At 40.1% G+C, this 22,879-nt stretch overlaps 1 protein-coding gene across 1 annotated transcript in view; it reads right to left on the bottom strand.

The window, feature by feature from the left end:
* SUCLG2 (succinate-CoA ligase GDP-forming subunit beta) overlaps nt 1–22,141 on the bottom strand; it is a 133,649-nt gene extending 111,508 nt beyond the window's left edge. The window contains exon 1 of the mRNA XM_063348286.1: nt 21,987–22,141. Coding sequence (XP_063204356.1) covers nt 21,987–22,070 — 84 coding nt within the window. The 5' untranslated portion in view covers nt 22,071–22,141. The remainder of the gene's footprint in view (nt 1–21,986) is intronic.
* Between the last annotated feature and the right edge of the window lie 738 nt (nt 22,142–22,879).

Genomic DNA, 22,879 nt, shown 5'->3' with positions numbered 1-22,879 from the left:
GAAAAACATACTGTAAGATACCGTACGTGTCTCAGATCTTTCTATGCAGCTTTGTCTAACATTGAAACACAGTATATTCCAACAGTTCAAGATATATCTGTGTTTCATCTGCTTCTTTATTGGAAGGTCACACTGGCGTACAAGGAGTACATTCTGTCACTCCAACCTGTGAAGAGGAGGCTGGAAAAAGTATGAGGACTTGCGTAAAATCTGACTCCTTACGTGACATCTTATGTTTCATCTTCATAAGATGACAGGCAAGAAGTAGAAAATTTTCAATTATCCCGAAGACATTTTTTCTAACAAAAAATGTTTTAAAGCATCTTACTAAACTTACATACATTCTCAGTACTGTAACTATACCTTGAGTATTAACTTCTGTCAAGCTCTGAACAGCCCAAAGAAGGCCTATAGGTTTAAATACATCTTTCTAAACCTTTTTTTAGTGGCATTTTACTTCTTAGCATGTTAGCTGCAGTTTCTATAACAAATTTAAAATCACTCCAGTAAACTTGGTCCAATTTTGTTCAATATATTCATTAATGACCTAGATGAGGGGACAGAGTGTATCCTCAGCAAGTTTGCTGATGATACCAAGCTGGGAGGGGTGGCCGACACTCCAGAGGGCCGTGCTGCCATCCAGCGTGACCTGGACAGGCTGGAGAGCTGGGCAGAGAAGAACCTAATGAGGTTCAACAAAAGCAAGTGTAGGGTCCTGCACCTGGGAAGGAAGAATGCCAAGCACCAGTATATGTTAGGGGCAGACATGCTGGGAAGCAGCTCTGAGGAGAAGGACCTGGGGGTCCTAGTAGACAGCAAATTATCCATGAGCCAGCAGTGTGCCCTTGTCGCCAAGAAGGCCAATGGCCTCCTGGGCTGCATAGGGAAGACTGTGGCCAGTAGGTCGAGGGAGGTCATTCTCCCCCTCTACTCTGCACTGGTGAGGCCACAACTGGAGTACTGTGTCCAGTTTTGGGCTCCCCAGTTCAAGAGGGACAGGGAACTACTGGAGCGAGTCCAGCGAAGGGCAACCAAGATGATTATGGGACTGGAGCACCTCCCTTATGAGGAAAGGCTGAGAGAGCTGGGACTCTTTAGCCTGGAGAAGGTTGAGGGGGGACCTGATTAATGTTTACAAGTATCTAAAGGGTGGGTTTAAGGAGGATGGAACCAGGCTCTTTTCAATGGTTCCCAGTGACAGGACAAGGGGCAATGGGCACAAGCTAGAACATAGGAAGTTCCGTTCAAATACACGGAAAAACTTCTTTACGGTGAGGGTGACAGAGCACTGGAACAGGCTGCCCAGGAAGGTTGTGGAGTCCCCTTCTCTGGAGATTTTCAAGACCCGCCTGGATGCAGCCCTGAGGGATGTGCTTTAGGTAATCCTGCTCTAGCAGGGGAGTTGGACTAGATGATCTCTAGAGGTCCCTTCCAACTCTGAAGATTCCGTGATTCCGTGAAACGTAAATGAAAATCCAGACAATATGTTTTCATGGAATGGAATAAAGAGAAACTCAAACTAAAGGATTAGTCTTTTGAAAGCACGTTCTCCTTAGAAGGCTAAAATAAATATCGTTCATGGCTCTGCTGAAGACTTCCAACAGACCGTATATTACTACAAGAAAAAAAAAAAAAGCTTTCATATGAGCTCTTTATGTGTGTTGTGCATCGATATACACATTCTACATGGAGAGTAGCTCTTATTTGAGATTCAGATATGCCAGATAAGTTGAAAGGGTGTTTTTTTTCTTTATTTTAAATCACAAATAAGCTTTAAGAAGAAATCAGTTCGTAAAACTATGAAAAACACCACTAATAGCACACATACATGTTTTATATAATTTATTATTTAAAATAGTAAAGTTTTAAGAGGAATTAAATGCTTCCTAATGAGATATTTCTTAAGATTAAATTTATAACATAAGTGCTTATCAAAGAGATTAATATACATAAATAGGACTCTATTACAACTGATAACGTTTCCTTAGAGCCTGACAACAGCATCACAAATCCCAAAACTGAAGTAAGTGGAAGCAAAGGCCTCAACTGAAGAGTAACAGAAAGTGAGATGAGGGCAGAATTATTTAATCAAATAGAAGTTTCACACTGGATTTTGTCCTGCTGGCTAGAATTATTTGGCATTTTCCAAAAGCACAAAGAACTGGTATGGCTGGGGTTCACCTCTAATCCCCCTTATCCAACCTCCAAGATCCTTGTTACTAGTCAGAATCACAGTAATCTGGACCAGCAGTCTATACAGTGACTAGGATTTCAGAAAACTACTGTTACTAGTAATTGCGTATTTTGTTCTGAGCATGCCTCCTGTTCAAAGTTACTTCTTTATATAACTAGATACCATGTTTGCTCCAATTATGTACATACAGCATCAATAAAATGAGTGGCATACACATCAAAAAAATCAAACCTCTCCTTCGGACCATCTTAACAAGGCCAGGTGTTACATAACTATATCAGTGGTTTATTGACTTCTGTTAGAGAAAAAACTGATTGGTCACATAACCTGCATAATCTCTTCTTTACCACCTTTTTGTCTGGTTGGTTGTTTTTTTTTTTTTAAATATAAAATGTTAAGCGCTCTGCACAAATAAATGTATTTGGTGAGTAGCTGCATTATTCTTTCGCTACTCAGTTTGCCAATTCTTCATCTGTCACATGGCAACAAAAAGTAAATTGCATTATCTGAATAATAGGGGCTGAACAGTAACGACATAGTTAAACAGAAGTGGAACTACACGTACGCTTTATAGCGGAGATCTGCTTCATTATAAATAAAAAAAAATAAATACATTTAGAAAACTTTGCAGCAAAAAGACATCTTTGTCCTTATATATGCAGCATTAACTACTCTGATGTGAAACATCTTTCAAATGACCCAGGAGGTATCTTTTGAGCGCTTGCTTTTGAAAAAAGTAAACACACATATAAAAACAGGAGAAACTGTCTTAATGTAAGAAGTTTGCAAAATGCACGTTAACTACTAACTCAGAAATAAATGTTCCGTATGACCACAAAACAAGAGCAGCATCAGGAATGCAAGCTTCATCAAACTAGACTACGGTTTATTTCTTATCTGTACCTATATGCTGAGGTATTAGATCAGCATAATGTTTTTTCACTCTTTGGCCTCCCTGGTAAAACCTCTAAGGTTGACTCCAAGACTGATGATTTCACATAAATACTGTCACATAGCATGTATGTGGCACGTACCAAATAGTGTTGCACTGGAGCAGGTAAGATACACAGACAAGCTTTAATAAACAAACAAGTAGAAAACACCATGGTGACATGCGCTCATGGTAAAAAAATTCAGTGGCTTTTTGAAGCCGACTCGGGTCACAGCAGAGCCGTATCAGTAGCTGTGTCAGTAGAACAACTGAAGCTTGTGACAGGGACATTGTTAGCCAGCAGAATTACCAACTGCTGTAACTTTGCACTTACGCTTTGACTCAATGATAAGCTACTGCTAAAAGACAGCATTCTTCCAGAAAGTAAAATAAATGTAAAGCATGTTTTGAAAACAGTAACAAGGGCTGGAGCACACAGCATTTTCAAGCAGATCCCACTGCACACCTGCAGAATTCTAACTGTTAAGCACCACATACTGTCTTTAAACGCAAAAGAATCACTTAAGTCTCTTCTGTAACAAGTATATGAAGAAACTGTTGAAAATAAGAACTGAATAGTCAAGTTTGACCAACAACCAAAGATTCAAAAATTATGATCTCTACTACAATGAAGACCTTTTGGTCTTAAGACAATGAATTTCAAAAAAATTTGTGCAATGCTGTGCCTAGTTCCACATGGAACTACCTTTGCTAAGCATCCACATTGCCTAAGTATTTCGCCATATCAAGTTCAGTGATCAATTTTAGACAAAGTCACTAAAAAACCCTAACCTTAAATACTCATTTTCTCTTACAAAGTCTCTTCAGGTCAAAACTGTACTTTTGGAAAATGCCAAATAATTCTAGCTTGGGGAAGAGAATCCAGTGATAATCAGCACTATTAAAGAAAACAAAACCACCACCATCACTAAGCAAATTTTGGGATAACTGAGCATCCCTTGACACAGCTATATAATTTGAGCAGCTCTACTGTTTACATTAAACTAGCTTAATGCATTTTATTGCACGACTGTTAAAGGAAGACACACTTTAGTGAGATCCAACATTCCCTTTTCATTCATAGTATGAATGGAAGCCAGTAATAACATCATGAAAGAAAGGTTTATCTCTTTAAAAGCACCTGACAGTAAAGCTGGCCAAATCAACGCATACTACTTTCTTCCCCCTCTGTTGCTCCACTGAAGTAATGTAGCTGTAACTACGCTAATAGATCTGGTGCCAGTATAAAACAGCTCTACCAATGCAAATGATCTCTGCATGAATGCAAATTATACGTCAAATGTATATAGTATCAATTTTTATAAATACAGACTACATTGTAATGGTTAGACTAGAAAGTCATTTGGGAAGAAAAACTGTGGTGCTTATGGGGAAGTCTTTTAGATGCAACCTGTACCCAAAATGAAAAGGAAGAGTGTTTAGTGTATCTTATCCAAAATAAAAGCATTTAACCAAAAAAAAAAAAATTATCTATTTGCTTACCCAACACATTCGACAGCACTCTAGTTTATTTGATTTGTGCGCTCTGACCTGTAATACAATTCCAAGTGCATATGAAAGAAAACAGATACACAAAGATGACAGTAATGAAACAGCATACCATTCATCAATATAAGAAATAAACCTTTATTATATTTATTGATATACGGCTACTGTAATTGAGAAAGTTGTAGGAGAAGTTCCTATCAAAAAAGAACCATCAGAAATACAACTAAATGGTGTACCTTCATAGAAACCAGCTCTGGTACAGGTACTTTTTATTAGGTCATATACTTGAAATATACCACATAAGCCACTGAAAACAAACTAAAATACTTATTTCAGTGTGCTGGCAGTGCTGATGCAAAGAGTAAGTAAGTACCCGTAAGTAAGCGTCCGTAGAAACAAGAAACAAAAGTTTAGAAAAAAGGCACTACACTAAACAGAAAAAGTTTATCACAAGTGTAAGTCATAAAAAGCAAACAGAGATTACTACACTTTGTTCTGTAGGAAACCAACTATTTCAAGCACAAAAGAAAATGGAAAGACTCTTACTATGAGTCTATAAGGTCTGCCATGTTAAGTCAAACCACACACGCCCTTTTCTCCAGCGATGGTTAACACCACATACCCATGGTTATATTATGAAAAAGAGGACAACAGATGTCCTTCACAAGTAATGTCCTGTTGGTACCACAAATCAGTAATTTTAATCTTCCAAAGCTGGAGTTAGCATCCAGACCATCCTAATTAAAAGCCACATAGGAAACCATCTTCCATCAACGTCCCAAATTGCTCACTTGAGATTGCACACAGTATGGCAGTGAGGTCCCTTTGGTATCAGCAGAGACCATCAGCTTCATCTAACACTGAGCATTTTGATCACACTCTCAATCTAGTCTTCTGTGATATATTTATAAAGGATTAAAACTGTTTCTGTGAGCTAGTTTAGTAAGAATTCTTGAGTATTTTCTCAACAAAACCAGAATTTCCATACTTTTGTCCATAGTAGTTAGGAATTGATTATTTCTTACAGTTTGTATCAAAACACTGTAAGCAATCTCGACCTTAAACATCTGCATTTGATTTTAAAATCTTCCGTAGGTACAGCTGAAGACCTTTTAAGAGTTAAGTTCCATTATTTATTCCCACCAATGGGAATTCATTTCAACTGAATTAAAACAAAGGCAACACACAAGCTCTAGTTAACAGTTATAGGCCTTTTAGTTCCAAATTTATTACTTAAAATACACCACACAAAATATCTTCAGCAGTAAAATGCAGTATATCTCAGAGAAAAAAAATAAAATATCACACTACCCAGTGCTTCAAAAGCTATGACATTTTGATCAATAAACTGTAGGGGCAATTTACCGTTTTATACTACTGAATCGTATACTCACTTTTCAGAATGAGTGAGATCTGCTGCTGCAATTCTTAGGGTTTATGTAACTCTCAACCTCAAATAAAATAAAATAAAAAACAACCATGAAATATGCCACTACATCATTGTTTACTAAAGCTAGACAGTTTGTTTTGGTGGATAATTATTAGTATTCCTAACAGCTATATGACTCTCTGAAACAATCCTCTATGTTGAAATAACCAAATGATTCTCTTCATGTGTGCAAAAAAAACAGAAAAGTTGGGGGCTTGGTTATAAAAGCAGCACAAATACCCTTGACAAACAGTTGAGAGGATGGCCAAGAGCTTGGAAAGCATTTTATTTAAGTATGTAAACTTCAAAAAGTTTCAAAAGACTGAAACAGGCAACTGTTTCTGCTCAGAAGTCCCCATTACTGAAAATCTGGCTATTATGTTGAGCAAGCAAATCTTGATAGCAAAGCCCAAAGTTAAATCCTATTTTGGAAAATCTTTGCCCTGCATTGCCTTAACATTGTTTTTCAATTACCCAAATGAGCTTATTCAAAATTGAGCATTCTGAAGCTTCTGAAAACACTAATCCACCCTTTAAGTCATGCTTGGACTGAAGAAGTGTATCAGCTGAATCCACGGGCAGTTTAGTGACATTTAAGTAGCAGCACACTCAAGCAGTCGACCAATTCCTCCCTGTGTGCTTCTGCAATCCAGGAAAACTGCTGCTGTGTTAGACCTGCAGTCTTCCAACCAAAGCCAACACCAGTTTAGACTTCACTATCACTCTCCCATATATTGCTGATATGCCCTCACACAGCTATACAGCCCCCCAGACAGCCAACTGCTTTGTATTACTTGAAACCAAGAAGTGAAGGTAGTGGAAGAAGTCGTTACTGCAGGGCTGTGGTTTCCCATTTCTGCTCAGATGACCCAGAGGCAAGCTGCCACTACAGCTCCCCGGCTGCTCATTCCTACACCTGCCCTTGTGTCCCCCAAGTCTGAAGTGGAGCTAGCCTGCTGCTTTTGTCGCCAACTTGACTTGGTGACCCAACCCACCAGGGGACCAGGTAAGGATGAGAGCCAGTGCAAGAGACACCCCAGCAATGCAGTGGTGGGGGCAGGACCACCCCTTCTGACAGTAGCCTGCCCTTACCCCAGGGCAGCAGAGACACTAGACCACACTGCCTGTCCCAAACCGAGCCTGGGGATGACAACATGAAACTACATGCTGACGACTCAACTGCACACCTCCTTCTGAAGCAGTTAGGCAAATTCACTGCATCTCACTATAGAGGACGGTAACACTCCAGAAGAGCTATAGTTCAGAAGTCCACAGTTTGAAACAGTCAAAGGATTTTTATTTTTTTTTATTACTATATTAAGTGTTTGTGTCACCATTTTAATTCTAGTTCATGGAATCAAAACAAGTGCTTAGTTAAATCTTCCCCTGAAGACTTTCATACAGTTCAAGGAAAAGCCAATTTCTCTTGTCATGTTACAAGGTTCTTTTAATAGGAGCCACTGCAAAACAGAGATAGGAAGGCAGGAATCACAGCGTATCACAGCAGGAAACATCAAGATGGTGACAAATATCAAAGAAATAAAAGAAAGAGCTTTCTTGAACTAGTAACATGTCAATTTTAGACAAGGAAGCTATTTTAACTGAAAAGCTAAAAGAGGTATATTTAGTCATCTCATCCTTTTTGGTTAAGAGAAACTACCTTCTCTTCCATCACCAGGCAGCACTGATTATTCTAGTGCAACACAATAAAGCAAGAATATAAACTACAGATTACCTACCTGTAGACAACAAAACATGCTAAAAACTAATAAATGCCAGCTGACATCACTTGTCTGTGGAGAAACAGGCAGTCACCAATTACTAAGAGAATGTGAATTTGTTTAATGATTATGCTCATTTACTGAACTGTTATTAGACAGATTACAAGCAGTATTGATGAGTTTCATAAGGCATTATAAAGTATGGCTGAATTGTTTCAAACCAAATTAAACCAGAACATATTGTACACAATTTAAAGCAATAATAAAAGGCTGGTAGTGAGCAAATCCGCAGGATGAGCTCTCTGAAAAAGACACAAGTTTTCAGAACTGTGAGGACCTAAAAACCTATTGCTGAAGCAGCAAACTTTACATCTATGCGCGTGGGAATTTACAGCCCGGGATTGAGATCCTGCTGAACACAGGTGAGAGAAGGTGCCCATCTGGCATACAGGTGGCAGCGCTTTATAAACCCTGGCAGAGGCACATGCTGAATGGGGCATCTGTTAACATACATCTTCTCTAACAGGTAGAGATTGTTTGAGAAACGGTGTCGGAGATGACAGACCAGCTCTACGGAGCTCACCAGGGCAGAGGTTGAAGGACTCAGATTAGGGACACTGAAGAACGTGGTACATTGTTTTTACACACAACCACCTATTGTACGTTTTTTTGTTGTTGTTACTAATAAATTCTAACCTATCCACAGGAAGGACCGTAAAAGACTGTCCATCTGCAGCTTTAGCGCAGTGCAACATGGCCCTGAAAACAAAAGCAGCTATTAAACTTTCAACTCATAATTTCTCTTTGCTTGTGTTGGGGCTGCATGTACTTTCTCTTTTTATTTCTTAAGAATTTTAAGTTCCTATATTAAGAAGGAAATAGAAATTGTTTTTTCACTCAAGAAAAGAATCACTACAAGCAATATCTGTCAATTTGTAATCATTTATTCATACACAATTTAAATGAGAAACAATATTACTTTCTCCTTCAAATTTCAGGTCTTGCCAAAGGAGTTTTATTTTAATAATATTGTAGAAATGAACAGCAATTGATATCAAATAAACACCTATAAAATACTCTCTACATGATACAGCCATATAAGCCAGGCTTCTGCTTTTTAAGGAGAAAATACAAAGCTGGACACAAGAGACTGCAGCAGGGTGCACTTTTAGTCAGAGTAAGAAGGTCTGACATTTATGTGTAATACAGGACAGTTCAAAGTAGCAGGATCCTGCAGAAACCATTTAGAAAAAGGACAGTTTCGTCCTCAACCTGAACAGCCTACCCTGAATGTTAAAATTAACCTGGGAGAGTGAATGATTTAAAAGAAATAAACCTACTGGATTTGACACAAAGTAAAGTCATGAATCAAACTCCCTCAGTGTCCCTCGATTTCCTCACCAAAGTGGATGAGCCTTCCCAAAACTCGCTTACTAGCTGAACCGTCAACTTTGCAAGGCAACTGAATCTAAAAATATGTGGCTCTATGTGAGCTTTTTAAGATTTTCAGATTAAAACTCAAATGCCATCATGACTGAGGCGATTGAACATTAAATTCCCTACCCACTACCTCAAAATTAATTCATTAATAACTATGTAAAATACTCTTGAGGATTGACCTCTTCCACGTCTGAACCAACATTCCCTGCCACGAAACAAATATTTAACTGTAATGACATATTTATCAATTGGAAACATATAATAATACTTCAAAATCCCTCTATTTTTGGTTCAACATTTTCTTTCCTCTCTCAATGGCGGACTCTCTGGGTTAGGAAAGAGGAACATGAGGAGTGTGTCCATCAATTCTGAAGTGGCTGGATGTTGTCAGGGCTTTCTTTCCTTTATTTACCTCTTTCATTAAAACCCACCTTCTCAATCTTTCCATGGTGCCTCCAACACAAAACAGTATGATTTTGCTGTGCTTTAAAAAATGCCACAGAAGTAGAAGAGGACTCCAGAAGACAGCACCAAACTCATTCACATATTATTCACAACTCAAACTTAGATTTACGAAGCCATATAGACTGGACTTAAAAAATGGAACGGTATCTGTTCAGAAACCTTTCCCTTTTAAATAAGTAATAGCAATACGCACATGAAAAACACAAAGTTTTAGAAGCATCTCAGTTACGTCTTGGATATTTCACAGTATTGCAGAGAAAACAGTAAGGATTATTTGGGCTTTGCCATTCTCTTAGTAAATGTACTAAGGGTGGAAGTGGAGCTGAAAACTCTGAACTGCTATTTTAATAAAACCCTAATGCCTCTCTTAACAGTCCTCCAGAATGTTCCTGCTAGCTGTCAACTGCAAGAAACCTTTTTACTTCAAGGGTCCCCAAATGTCTGTCTCTACACCCCTCTGTCCTACTGTGTTCTTTTGATTTTATCTTATACTCCTCCTTGTCCTTTTATAATCAGTCTGATTGCAAACTGATTGATCCCAAGCTTAACCTCTGCACTCCCCTGGAAACGATGCAGCGTGGTGTGATGTTCCTACACTGCAGAACTCATTTGGGTCATTAGCTCAAGGAAAAAAAAAAAAAAAAAAGAAAAGAAAAAGAAACTACACAATTCTGTTCCAATGTGCCTTTAAATCACATTTATAAACTCAGCTTTCTGATTTATCCTTCTGTTTACTTCTCGTGCAAGGAAGCAGAGACAAGAATGAACTTGAAGCAAGTCCTTCACTCATTGCAGATTTAAAGTCTCCAGTAATGATTATACTTTATAGACTTATTTACAGCTTGCTTACACACAGGGATTTTGACAGCTATTCTGTAAATACACTCTCCCACCCACTAAGCTCCATTGTAAACTACCAGGAACATGCACAGGGTCAGACTTGAGCTCCTTTTATCATCCTTATTCTCCTTATCTCAGAAAACCAGAATCTGGGCCCACATCCTTGTGCGCTACAAGGCAGATCCCAGCAGCTACCACCTGGACGATCTTTCTGGATGTCTGTGGATATGGTTTTGTGAGGACTGCAGTCCTCAAAAGTAAAAGAGGAGACGGTGGAAAGAAAGTCCTCTTGGACAGTAAAACCCTGACCTCACTATTCCATTTCCCGTACCTTGCTAGCCAATTGTTCAGCAGTTGCTTCAGGAAGGCTGCTACAGATTGACCTCCAAATTAAGGAGGACAAAGCCAAATCTCTAACACCCTGCATCCTGCACCTCCACCCAGGGGAGTACCGAGGCTTCCATTTACATGCAAACACCAAAATAGAAATTGCTGCAAGTTAAGTGACAGCACACTTTTGACCCTGACAAGTTCTCTGATGCATTCTGTTTAGCATCTAAAGGCTGACTGAGCAGAGCTGAGTATACTCAAATCCCACTAAAGTTCACCTGAGCAGTGAACATTAACAACTTGTGAAAAAACCCAGCTGAAACATGGCAGGCTCCTTATTCTTTGAGATTACGTGAAAGCTTTCTGGTGTGAACAACAAGCCTAAGGTCACAGAACAAACAGGATGTCAACAAAACAAAGCAGCCTGCCCAAACACAAGGCTGCTAGTGCACTCAAAGGGGCAAACAGCTTTGCACTAGGTAGGGAACATGCCCTCCCCACTTACTTCAGAAAACATTTGCAAAACATTTATTTTTCTTGCATTCTTTAACCAAACTTCAGCAGAATAAAACAGCATTTAAAATACTTATTGTACATCCACATGTGCCCAAGAAGCAAGCATATCTACAGAAGTTTTATACTTCTGGAACCAATTTTCAGAGCCTTTGCTTCGGTAAAGGAAACAAGAATATGAATTCACAGATTCAATTTCTGCTTTTGTCAATGTGCTTGCCACCAGTAGCACTGCTTTGCATTAGTAATTAATTTTACTCAGATTATGTTCATTTACTTATTTAAAACTTCAAAGCTTTAGGAAAAGCATACTTTCCTGACCTAAAAAGTAAGAGCTTTGAAGTATCTGATGCAAATAAACTCACTACCATACACAACTGCATAATCAGTTGCAGAAAATACCATAATATTTTCCCTTGCTTTGCAAATGAAAGAAGATTGTTGGTGATACGCACCACCTATTCAAAAAGTGAAATGAGCTATCTTCTCCACATAAATCAGAAATATTCTTTTATTTTAAATATCTTGAGGGGAAATTAAGTACTTTTTGCTCTCATCTTATGAAGTGTTTTGCATTCCTCTTTTTTTTTTTTTTTTTTACAAGATTTAAATTATACTTTTATGCAACTATGAACAAATGCCTTAACTATTAAATATAGCCAGGAAAAAATAATTCTATAAATATTTTACCACCAACCATGAGATATAAAGAGCATGCTTTTCAGAGTATCCCCACTATCAATATTTTGTACACTTCATCCTAATTAAGCTTCTTGAATTGTTACGAAACTCATAGCATGGTCAATGGGTTGATCAGAAATGTTTCCAAATTCCTGACTCAAGTAATCGTATCTATCAAAGAAGCTTTTCTTGCCTACCGTACCCTGGAAAAACACTTTTTCAAGTGTTAGGAGTCTCTGATATTTTAAGAAAAGCAACAATAAAATGCCAATTTAGACAATTTGAGCTCCATTTCTCATCACAGAGAAGTAAATATGAAACATAATCAGTTTTTTATTCCAGGCTCTTTAATACTTGAAGTCAAATCACGATAATTTCCATGCTACCTAATTATGTCATCACAGAAGATTATGACTTTGAGCACTAAGGAGCATAGCACACCCAAGCAATAAAGATGCAAATGCCCACAGCAGTATACAAAGAACGATAGTAAAGTATCTAAAGAAATAGTTCTACAGCATGCCCAAGTCATAGCTGGTTTACCTAACTAGTGCAGAATGGACCATAACCATTTCTATCCTGGAAATACCAAAAAAACGACTTGTACACAATTTTTGTTTAAATCTGAATGCTTCTCATCTTTTACTGTTAATAAATCTTGGTTTTAATTAAGACCATTTGACTTAGACTGACATGAAGCAAACTCAAAGAAACAAACATAAAAGAGGAAGACTGTCTTCTGGCTGCTTAGGCAGAGCTGGGGAGAAACCAGAAACTGCCACAGAATCATCGATGCAAGTATACTTTTAATAGGAAGCTAAAAGTTATGAACATTTTTCCTTCTTTCGCAGGTCATTTCTTTATTAATATTTCTCCATTATTCACACTGGAAATTCACTCTGCTGTCATTTTCAAATCTCAAAGCAAGCCTAGAATGCTACGAGCTGCATCATCTCTTCATTATCAAAGACTCTGACCTTAAAGTGGATTTCTACATTACAAACACCACTGATCAAACTTTCCAGGCAAATGAAAAACTATTTCAAGTCATCCCTAAAACAAAGTAATCTCTGCTTTTTTGTTTCCTGGAAATGTAGGCACGTTCACTGCATGTGCTCAGCCATTTGGAACGATTGAGACTTATAGACGTGTGGTAGCTGGATGTACAGTAAACGCTAATCAGCGAGCAAAGGGAGTAGGGGAGAGGAATCCTTCATGAGAAGCATGTTCATCAAGTAGCTCTCTAAAAACACTGCCTACCTGCCAGCTGATAATATTAATCAGGCACTAAGCCACAGAGGCCACCAGCAAAGCCAATGCCGACCCAAAATGGCTGCTCATAAGAGACAGCAAGGTAATGAACAAACTGTTCAGCTGCTGGCAGAAATCCAATCTGTCACCAGACAGAAACACCCCAGCCAACCTCCCGCATGAGCTGAGAAGTGTCAACTCTGCAGGGTCAGAAACTCCCAAGAGCTCCTCACAGCCCTGGGCTCCTCTGTGACAAACACCACGCGAGACATCCCATCCCCACCTCAAATCTCTCACCGCTTATAGGAAAGGTCTAAAAAAAAATATCCTAGGCAACTGGATATGATGGATGGGTTTTCAGATTATCTCTGCTACTGGACATTCAAAGGAATAACATGTATTACCGAGGCCAGGACTTAAAAACGTGTATTTTGCTTTTTAATCATAAAATCTCATTTTATTTCACTCTTAACAGCTGCTAGCAATGTGGCGTGGGACAAGATATCTCTGCATTAGTGGAAAAAAGTACTAAAAAATTACTAGACATTACAATCCATAATCTGTAACAGGTTGCAAGACTGCAGAGAACTTGAAACTCCTCACTTCCAGACAGAATGACACCTCTGTCTGCCATGTTTTCCTTACTTCAGATAACTATTGGGCAACTGGATTTTGAAAATGGACTGACCAAAAGAACCTCTCCATTAGCACCACACAAAGAAGTACTGAGAGGAGATGGAAAAAATCCCAGATAGACAGGTTATGCACCAGGGGTTTTCTACCCTTGCTTGATGCCCAACATGAAAAGATCAGTGCAGCTCCTGAACCCCAAACATGTAATAGCCATAACATAGATCACAGGTAAATTAAATGTAGCCTTAAAAATACTCCTGTCAGCGTATGCATGGTTCTGAATCGCAACGATAAACTTATTAAAACATATGGCCTGACTATGTGGAGGGAGATGAAGGAAAATGAGTTTAATCCAATGGAACAGAACTTCCAAGCCCAAAGGATGATGGCATTACTTCACTGATTTAGGAAACTGGGAATATTCCCAGCCTTGTTCCTAGTACCTTATTACAGCCCATACTGTATCCAGCAAAGTAAATAACATGCAACGCTTTTCCCTCAACTACAAAGCCAGTCACCTCACCAAAGAAGCATTTGGCCAAACATTTCCCCTTCATAAATCCAGGCTGTCCTGATCTTCACATCCCCAACCAGTTCTTCCTTCTTTGTATGCATGAGGTCCAGTAGTGTCTCCCGTTGACAGCTCCTCAGTCATCTACACTAGAAAGTTGTTATCAAGGCTCTCCAGAAGCCTCCTGGATTACTTGACTATTTGTGCCCTGATGCAGTGTCACTCCAGAAGATACTGGAGTGAGTGAAGTCCCCCATGAGAACCAGGGCCTGCCAATATGAGGCTTCCTCCAGTTGTCTGAAGCTTCATCTGATTCTTGCTGATCAAGCTGCCTGTAGCAGACATGTACACTGTTATTAACACTGCATTAACACTTTATTACACTATTAACACCATTATACTGTTAACACTGTTAATAACGGTGGTCTGCCCACTAACCCTGACCCATAGGCTGGGTCATCACCCCTCCCTAGATGCAGCTCCATGCATTCCAGCTGCTCTGTCACGCGTTTCATACCATGTTTAAAGAAAGCTCTAAACATGAGCTCCCCTATTGCCAAAATTTATGGCATTACTTTAGACTATTTTAATCTGAGCCATTTAACCAAAAAACAAATCCAGACTGAATCTCTGCATGAAAGAATTCAATTAAATAGATTCACTGTCTCCAATGTGTTTGGCGTAGCAGAGTTGAAGCTAGAAAATTTAAGGGAAAGTAAATTTCTCATGCCATCTTCAGACCTTAAAAAGCCAAGCAAATAATCTGTTGACAATAAAAAGTCTTCTGTTGTTTTTAATAGCCCTTTCATCTCTAATTTTCATAAATACCTATTTGTATCTTTTACCTTTACCTGTCATTGTTATCTGTAATTTGCACACATAATCTTTCCCATAACTGGAATTTCCCAGACACTTTTATACCAATATTGTGTACAAGCAACTTTCTTCCCCCCCATTTCCCCCTCCCCCCACAAGGGAGTAACTGCTTTCTTGGCTGCCAGTAAATTAGCAGATGTCAAATTTAACTATTCTTTTGTCCATGGATCCCTCAGAGAAAGATCTCAAAAGAATGATGAAATATTCCGCTGTCTGGTTTTTAATTTGCAGCTCATGTTTTCTAGTCAAAAGTCTTGGATAAGCAGACAAACCTACCAAACATGATCAAAAGTCTCCCTTAATTCTCCAGTCCTGGCAATTCCTACAAAACTTCTGCATCTCACAAAGAATTTTAGTGGACAAGAGTTAGATGCCAAAGGTAAAGTAACTACAGTAAGAGTGATTCTCTCACCTCCTGACACAAACTGAGACTATTGCTCATTGTTTATATTCCTCAGAGTCTATCTACTCCTGTAATACCTTGCCATTTTTCATCTTTCCCAGTTATTGTTCCCATGAGCTTGCTTATTGCTCTAGAAGTATTCTAAATGCACACTGTATGAAAGGGTGTTCAAAGTTGCTGCTACTGATGCTCTCAAAATATCTATCCGTTTTCAGACAAATAAAACTCTTCCACTTACAGTTTACTCGTTAAAAAAAAAAAAAAAAATAACCCTTTTGTTCCAGACTGAGTTACTGCCTGCTGAATCTGCAAGGTATTTCATCTGTTCCACCTTCCTTAAGACAAACTGCCAGATTTAGTAACTTAAAATACCTAGGCACTCTTTATAAAGAGTCACATGTTCACTCTACAAATGGATAAAGCACACCACAAAGTTGCAACATTTATAACACCTCTTGTACAAACTAATTTAGCTGATAAGGACATGCACCTAACCTTTGGTCCTTCACTTGTAAACAACACGAATCTATTCCTTTTTATTATGAAAAGCACAAAAGTAAAATTCAAATCATTAATTATATAAAGATACAAATGATAAGAGGCAAACTTAAACTACTGTGCTCTCTAGGTCCAATCGATAAAGCGCTACTGCACAAATTAAAGACAAACACAGTGGACTGAAATTGATCAACCACCAAGTACTACCAATGTGCAAGGTAAATAAACCCAAAAGAATAATAAGGTGTCACTCACAAAATATTTAAAAATTGCTTTTCTTAAATGAAACACTCTGAGTGAAACAGCCCAACCCACATTCGTGCCCAATGGGGATAGTGCCTAGAACTTTATGATTTTGGATTCCAAGTTTATATGCTATAAGATCACCACAGAAATAAAACAAATGTAATTCAATTTTGAGATACAGACTCTGGTAGTTTAGGAAACCTACGAGCAAGCAGAAAGAGACCAGGAAGAAAAAAGCTCACGGGTAAATCTGCTCAACAAAGCAGCACCATTTAAACAAACTAACAAACCAGAAAAAGTGAAACTCGAACCCCACCAATCTTGGGTTCTTATTTTATTTCCATTGTGATACTAAAGGAGGGCTTCAGCGTACAGTTTAGAATCTGATTTAACTATCATTCATGCAACAGAGACTTCAACAGCACCTATTCAACAGCACAGGATACCTCCACTATTAAGGAATTTTTCACAATAGTCAATCTTAACTTCTCTTAGTTTCATGTCTACAACTGCTGTGTTATCTAGTTAAAATAAGATCAATAGCCAGCTATTAATTATGGATCAATGTTTAATTACAAGTTCCAAAGTTACTGTCATAATCAGTTGCACAGATAGCACGATTTCCATGTCCCATGTGTTATCAAAATGCTGTGGATCAGGGAAGAGATGAGCATCAGCTAACTGATTCACAGATGGCTAGAAAGTGGCTTTCTCAGCAGAGTATTAAGGAAGGGAATTTTCTGGAGAAAATCCTTAGGGTATATGCTCAAAACTGCAGATTCTAGTCTCAAACATACACAGAAGGATTGGACTGCCTGAAGCAATAACGAGCCGAGCCACTCGTCACAGGCGTGGTCAACAGCAAAAAAAAAATAATGTATCAGTTGGGGAATAAGTAATCCTGGAACTGTACCTGTGAGTGAGCCCTGGAAACAGGGAGTGGGAGAATCATCTCTCTAAGCACTGAAATAATGCATTTCCAATTTTTGCTGAAAATGAACCTTCCAAACAAGAGAGGGGGAAATATAGTGGAGAAATGATCTACTTCTAAAAAACAACCAAACCCCAAGTGTTTCTGAGCACTCATCTCACATTTCTGTATTCCCAAAAGAATCTCAACATCTTCACACGTTCTTCATAGTATCATTGTTGGCAGACATCAGCCAGAAAGACCAAATGAAAGTTTAAAAAAAAAAATTAAATAAATTGCCCTGCACTGACAGTTTGCCAGAGAAAAACAGAAGGAAACAAACAATCACTCAGATATCTGTAAAGAAAACAGAGTTTGTCTACTGACACTTTATCTAGTGCCTCAGGAGGCAGATCAATGAAAAAACACTTGCTTTTATAGCAAAAACTTTAATGAATCCTAAATATACCCAAGCAAGGTAAGGAGTCTCTTTGTGTAAACTGGCTGGGAGTTAAGATGGAGGGCAGGAAGGAAGGGTTTACTTATCCACAGCCAGGTTTAAGACCACAGATGTCCCAGCTAATTCTCCACGTAATGTCATATTCATGAAGGCTGTCTCTTCATATCTAATTAGCCTTATCCCCTGATTACATCTACATGAGGTACAAAAGGTAAGTAAATGCAGCAAAGTGCAGCTTCTCTACTTCTAGACAAAGCTGTGAATATTTGTGCCAGAGACAGATTGCTCCCAAGGTAGAAGTTCCACCATAAAAAACTACCCGAAAAAGTAACTTAAAAAAAAAGATTCTATTTATGTACTCATTTCCTTCTTTCATATAAAAAGAGTCAATTACCATGTGTTTAATGGAACTGACAAGGAGGAGTGGGCCAAACAACTGTTCCACTTTGGCATTTCAGTTTTGTCTGGAGTTTGAAGAGGGCTTTCCAGTCATTTAGTTTAGGTACTTATGGAAAAAAGTGTTTCTGAAAGTCTGTAGGCTCATGTATTTCCTGCCTTTTAAATGTAAACCCGTAAAAATTATAGCAAAACAGTCAACCAGGAGAAGCCAAATAGGGAAACAGTCCAAACCTTCAAGAAACTTTCAAGAACTTAACATAAAGCCAAGAAAAAAAAGCAAGAATTTAGCACTGAAGTAGCTTCTAAAGTCATGAATTGAAAGTTATTTCCAGTAATGTTTTCTGTTGCATGGAAGACCATTAAACTCACAGCTGATAGCTCCTTAACAAAGACAGAATTTTCTCTGTCCAGCATTAATGAGGCTTTATAGGTATTTAAGTCTAGGAATTGAAGGCATTTGCAGTGAGCAACCTTGCACAGTTCCCTATTTTTAACATATATAGCATGCAGCAGATTTTATAATAGGAATATTGTTTGATCTCCTCTTTCCCCCCCTCACCCTTTTTTTTTTTTTTTTTTTAATATTTTCAACATGCCTGAAATTTGGAGATGTTATGGCAGGACTGAGGACCATTCTGAAGGCTAGGATAGGGCTGCATAATGCACCAGTCAATCTGTTCACTGTATTAGAAAACTGGAGAGTTACCTTAAGCATTTTTTTTCATATAATTCTGATTTAATTGTTCCTTATTTATATTCATCGCTGAAATCCACTGCATCTGAAGCTATTTTGAAAACACAGCATTGTCCCAAAGGGCCCAATCCAACTCCCATTCAAATAAACAGCCTTCAATGGAGCCTATTTGTTGCTAGCCAACAAGATTGAATTCTGCTGCGGAGTGGTCCCTGGAGCGTTTGTCACAGCTCTTTACAAATATTGCTCCAGTAAGAGCAGGTCTAAATACACTTGTCCACATGCACTGCAGACAACTGAAATCTATCTTTTAACTTCTTGACACACTTGGTCAGATTTAAACTCCAAATGCTCAAAGAACTGAATCTATCAAGAATATAAAAAGTAAAAAGTGTAAAAAATGTTTAACAGTTGTAAAAAGGTAAAGAGCCAAAGACAAAGCAGAAGGATAAAATATTTTCATGTGATATGATAAAGTACCATTTAGTCTACCCCTAAAATGGTTACACAGAAAAATGTTTGTGCGTAGATTATAACAACAACCAAACTTCTCAAAAAGCTTGTTTCAACACAGCTATGAACAATATCAACGGTTTTGAAATAGTAAGAAATTTTGTAACAGATACAAAGCTTACAAACACCACTCCAACAGTAAGTCATGAAGGTTATGAGGAAATACTTTAAACCTCAGCAAGTATCTACTCACACAAGGTCACCAAAACAACAAAGTTTAAGACTGATATTTCTTGATTATGTCCTTACCATATGGAAGACTCTTATCTGTGAAAAGGCTTGGAGAAGAGGACAGGTTTTGCTGGTTTATGGTAAATAAACAAATAAAATAACAGTGTAACTAAACAAATAAAATAACAGTGTAACTTCTGGTCTAAGCAAAGTAGTGAAAGATACAAATGAAAGAAACTCTTTCAAAGGAAGGACTTCTCTTACTATCAGATGCTTTATCCTACTTCGTACCACAGAAATCCAGGCTCTGACTGATGGACTTATTTAAAGTCTGAGAGAGCAGGAGATTAGGAGATTATTTACATGGGAATTCTATAACTTAACATAGCGAAAATGAAGACCTTTCCACAGGAAAGTGTTTTCCTTTGAAATTAAGAACTTGATTTGTTGTTATACAGTATTGATGTGGTTCTTGAAAATAGTGTACTTGGAAAGCACCGTTCTTGGGATATGCTCTCAGTATCTGTCAGGGTTCAGAAACAGAATAATATAATGTGATTTATAATACAAGTTCAATATCTCTATTTCATAAGTAACACACAAAGAAAGTTTTTAAAAAAGTTGGCCACCTTAATATCCTAAGAATACTCTTGAGAATCTGAGCTGATACCCAGTGATGTCAGTGGAGTAACTTACAGGATCACTTCACGCCTTGAGAGACGACAGAACAGAACGTGAACTCATAATTTCCACCTCTCCCTCAGATCCCCGCTGCAGCGCCAGATAGAGAGGGTTTGAAACCAAGCTCAACCAAAACACCTTCTACGCCTCGCTCCAAGATGACTTTGTCCAGACAACGCTCCATACTCAAGTCCTACAACATCCCTCCATATCAGAGCAGGGATGCACAGAAAAACAGGGAGGTCACCTCCCAGTACATTTTTGTAGGATAAGGGTCACATAAGCCATCATGGCAGGAACACATCTTCAACCATATACGCACCAAACACTGTTGGGGCTGACAGGATTGCCCATCAACACAAACAGATTGAAATACGTATGTATATACACAGATAAATATACACAGATTTGTATATACATAATTATGTGTATGTACATATATACACACATATACGGTTTCCTTGTCTGTGTGTGTGTATATACATACATGAAATAGACAAACACTAAATCAATTAATTGCACAGAATTGCCAAATAGTATACCCATCATTAAAAAAGGAAAGTTGGGCAACAAAGATTTCAGATTTAAAACCGAGCTAGCTAACTTCCTTCAGGTTAAAAGATAAACCACACAAATGTAGATATACGGTGCAAGTTAGGTTCGGCACCAACACCGCGCTTTATCCAGCAGCCGTCCCACACAGCCATACGCTGGCAGCCAGGAGCATCCCCCAGCAGTGGCACCCATGGAGCAGAACTGGCCAGAAATACGTTGTGTTCACTCCAGAGGCTTTTGCTTCTGGGAAAATACTTATGCTCAGAAGCACGGACCAAAGTAGATTCCCGTTACAGCTGCTGATCTAATAAAGAGAAAAAATAAAGAGGCTGGTTGCCAAAGGCACCAGAGCTGCCTAAAATGTACATATCTCACTTTACCTCAGCATGCCTGCTGTCGAGGTGAATAAAGAACTCCCACTGCACCTCAAGAGAGCTCCTGAACGTGAGCCCTTCAAGGGGGCCCATTTGCTCTTCCCCACCGTACTCCTGTGAGCCAAGACCACTGGGAAGGAAGGGAGATGACTGGCCTTCCCGGGCGAGCACAAGTGGGCATCCGCACCCTGGCCTCACCTCGGCCACCAGCACAAACCCAAAGCCAACCTGGCACTACCACCCAAAACGTGTTTCCATAAGTGATACTACTTCACGTGCAGTGTCACCTAGTTCTGCTACTGAAATAATGAACTTTTAGTTTTAGGGCCAGGGAAGCGTTCAGAGCTTCTGACACGGTGGTGGGTGCAGCCCCGGCCGACCGAGGGCCGCTACCGGACCTTTGCCCCGGCCCCTGGGAGCGCCGGGCTCGATGGAGCGAGGGCCGCCCGCCAAAAGCGCAGCCGGGCTCAACACATCCTCCAGGCGACGAAACCTGAGCGGCAGCCCGAGCTCCGCCGAGGCGGAAAGGAGAGGTCCCCCTCCACCTGCCTCCGCCCTACAGCGGGAGGCTACGAGGCCGCCCCGGGGGAAAAGCAGCTTCGAGGGGCGGAAAGCGGCGGCGGAGGGGCCGGGGAGCGGGGCGGCTCCTGAGGAGAGGCTCCCCAGCGCGCCAGGTGCGCGGCCCGCCGCCCTCCCTCAGCGCCCGGGCCGCCAGCAATGCCAGCGGGACGCGGCGGCCGGGGCCGGGGCTCACTCACCGGGAAGCTGCCCCGCAGGCAGGCGGATCTCAGGGCCAGGTCCCGCAGCGCAACCCACGCCTGCCCAGCTAGGGAAGCCGCCATCTTAGCCGCGCCGCCTGCCCGCCCGGCGGCCGCTGTCTCCGCCCTGCCCCGCTCCCCGGGCGGAAGCTCGGCGCGGCGCCCACCCCGCCGGAGGGGAGGAGAGGGGACGGGCGGGCTGTGAGGGGCGGGCGGGGTAGGGTTCCGTGTGGGGAGGACATCTTGGGGCAGGGTGCGCGGTTGGAGGCGGTGTGAGGGAAGGGTGGGTTGGGAGTACCTGTACCGAGCTTGGCTGTGGGGGGCTGGGGCTTAGGGCAGGAGGGGGCTTTGTGGGGAAGGCGGTGGCTGGGAGCGATGGAGACAACGTTGTGTGGAGGAGCTAGGTTGTGTGAGGCGACAGCCTTGAACTGCTGGAGGTACTGCCCTCACTGATCTGCCTTCTGACTTTTTTTCATGACTAAAAGCACTTCTTTTTTATTTTTTTTCTTTTGATAGGAAATAGTAAATTAACCTAAGCTAATAAGCGCTAATAAGCCCTGCTGGGATCCAGCTGACTCTTCACAGGCACATTAATCTGAACTCCACAAAATGCCTCTGTTCATTTCTTCATCCGCAGGTAAAACCTGTTAGTTAATGCCAGACTGAATTCAGGCCCACGTGGGGGATGGCGCTTAAGACCAGAGCCCTGATAGCTCATGGCTCATCACATGGAGTTTCCAGTCTCACCTGTAGCTTCATGAAAGTGAGTCCCAGAAGCCAGATTTGTGAAAACACCTCGTTCCGCCCATCAGGAATGACTTAAGGACTGCTGTGGACACAGGTGTTTTGTGTCTTCAATCTGAAGCAAGTTCAAGAGTCAGATGGCCTGGTCT

Source organism: Chroicocephalus ridibundus, chromosome 10 (assembly GCF_963924245.1).
Source record: "Chroicocephalus ridibundus chromosome 10, bChrRid1.1, whole genome shotgun sequence".
Lineage (NCBI taxonomy): Eukaryota > Metazoa > Chordata > Aves > Charadriiformes > Laridae > Chroicocephalus > Chroicocephalus ridibundus.
Note: the sequence above shows the minus strand (reverse complement) of the source record. Positions and strands in the feature narration are given on the sequence as shown.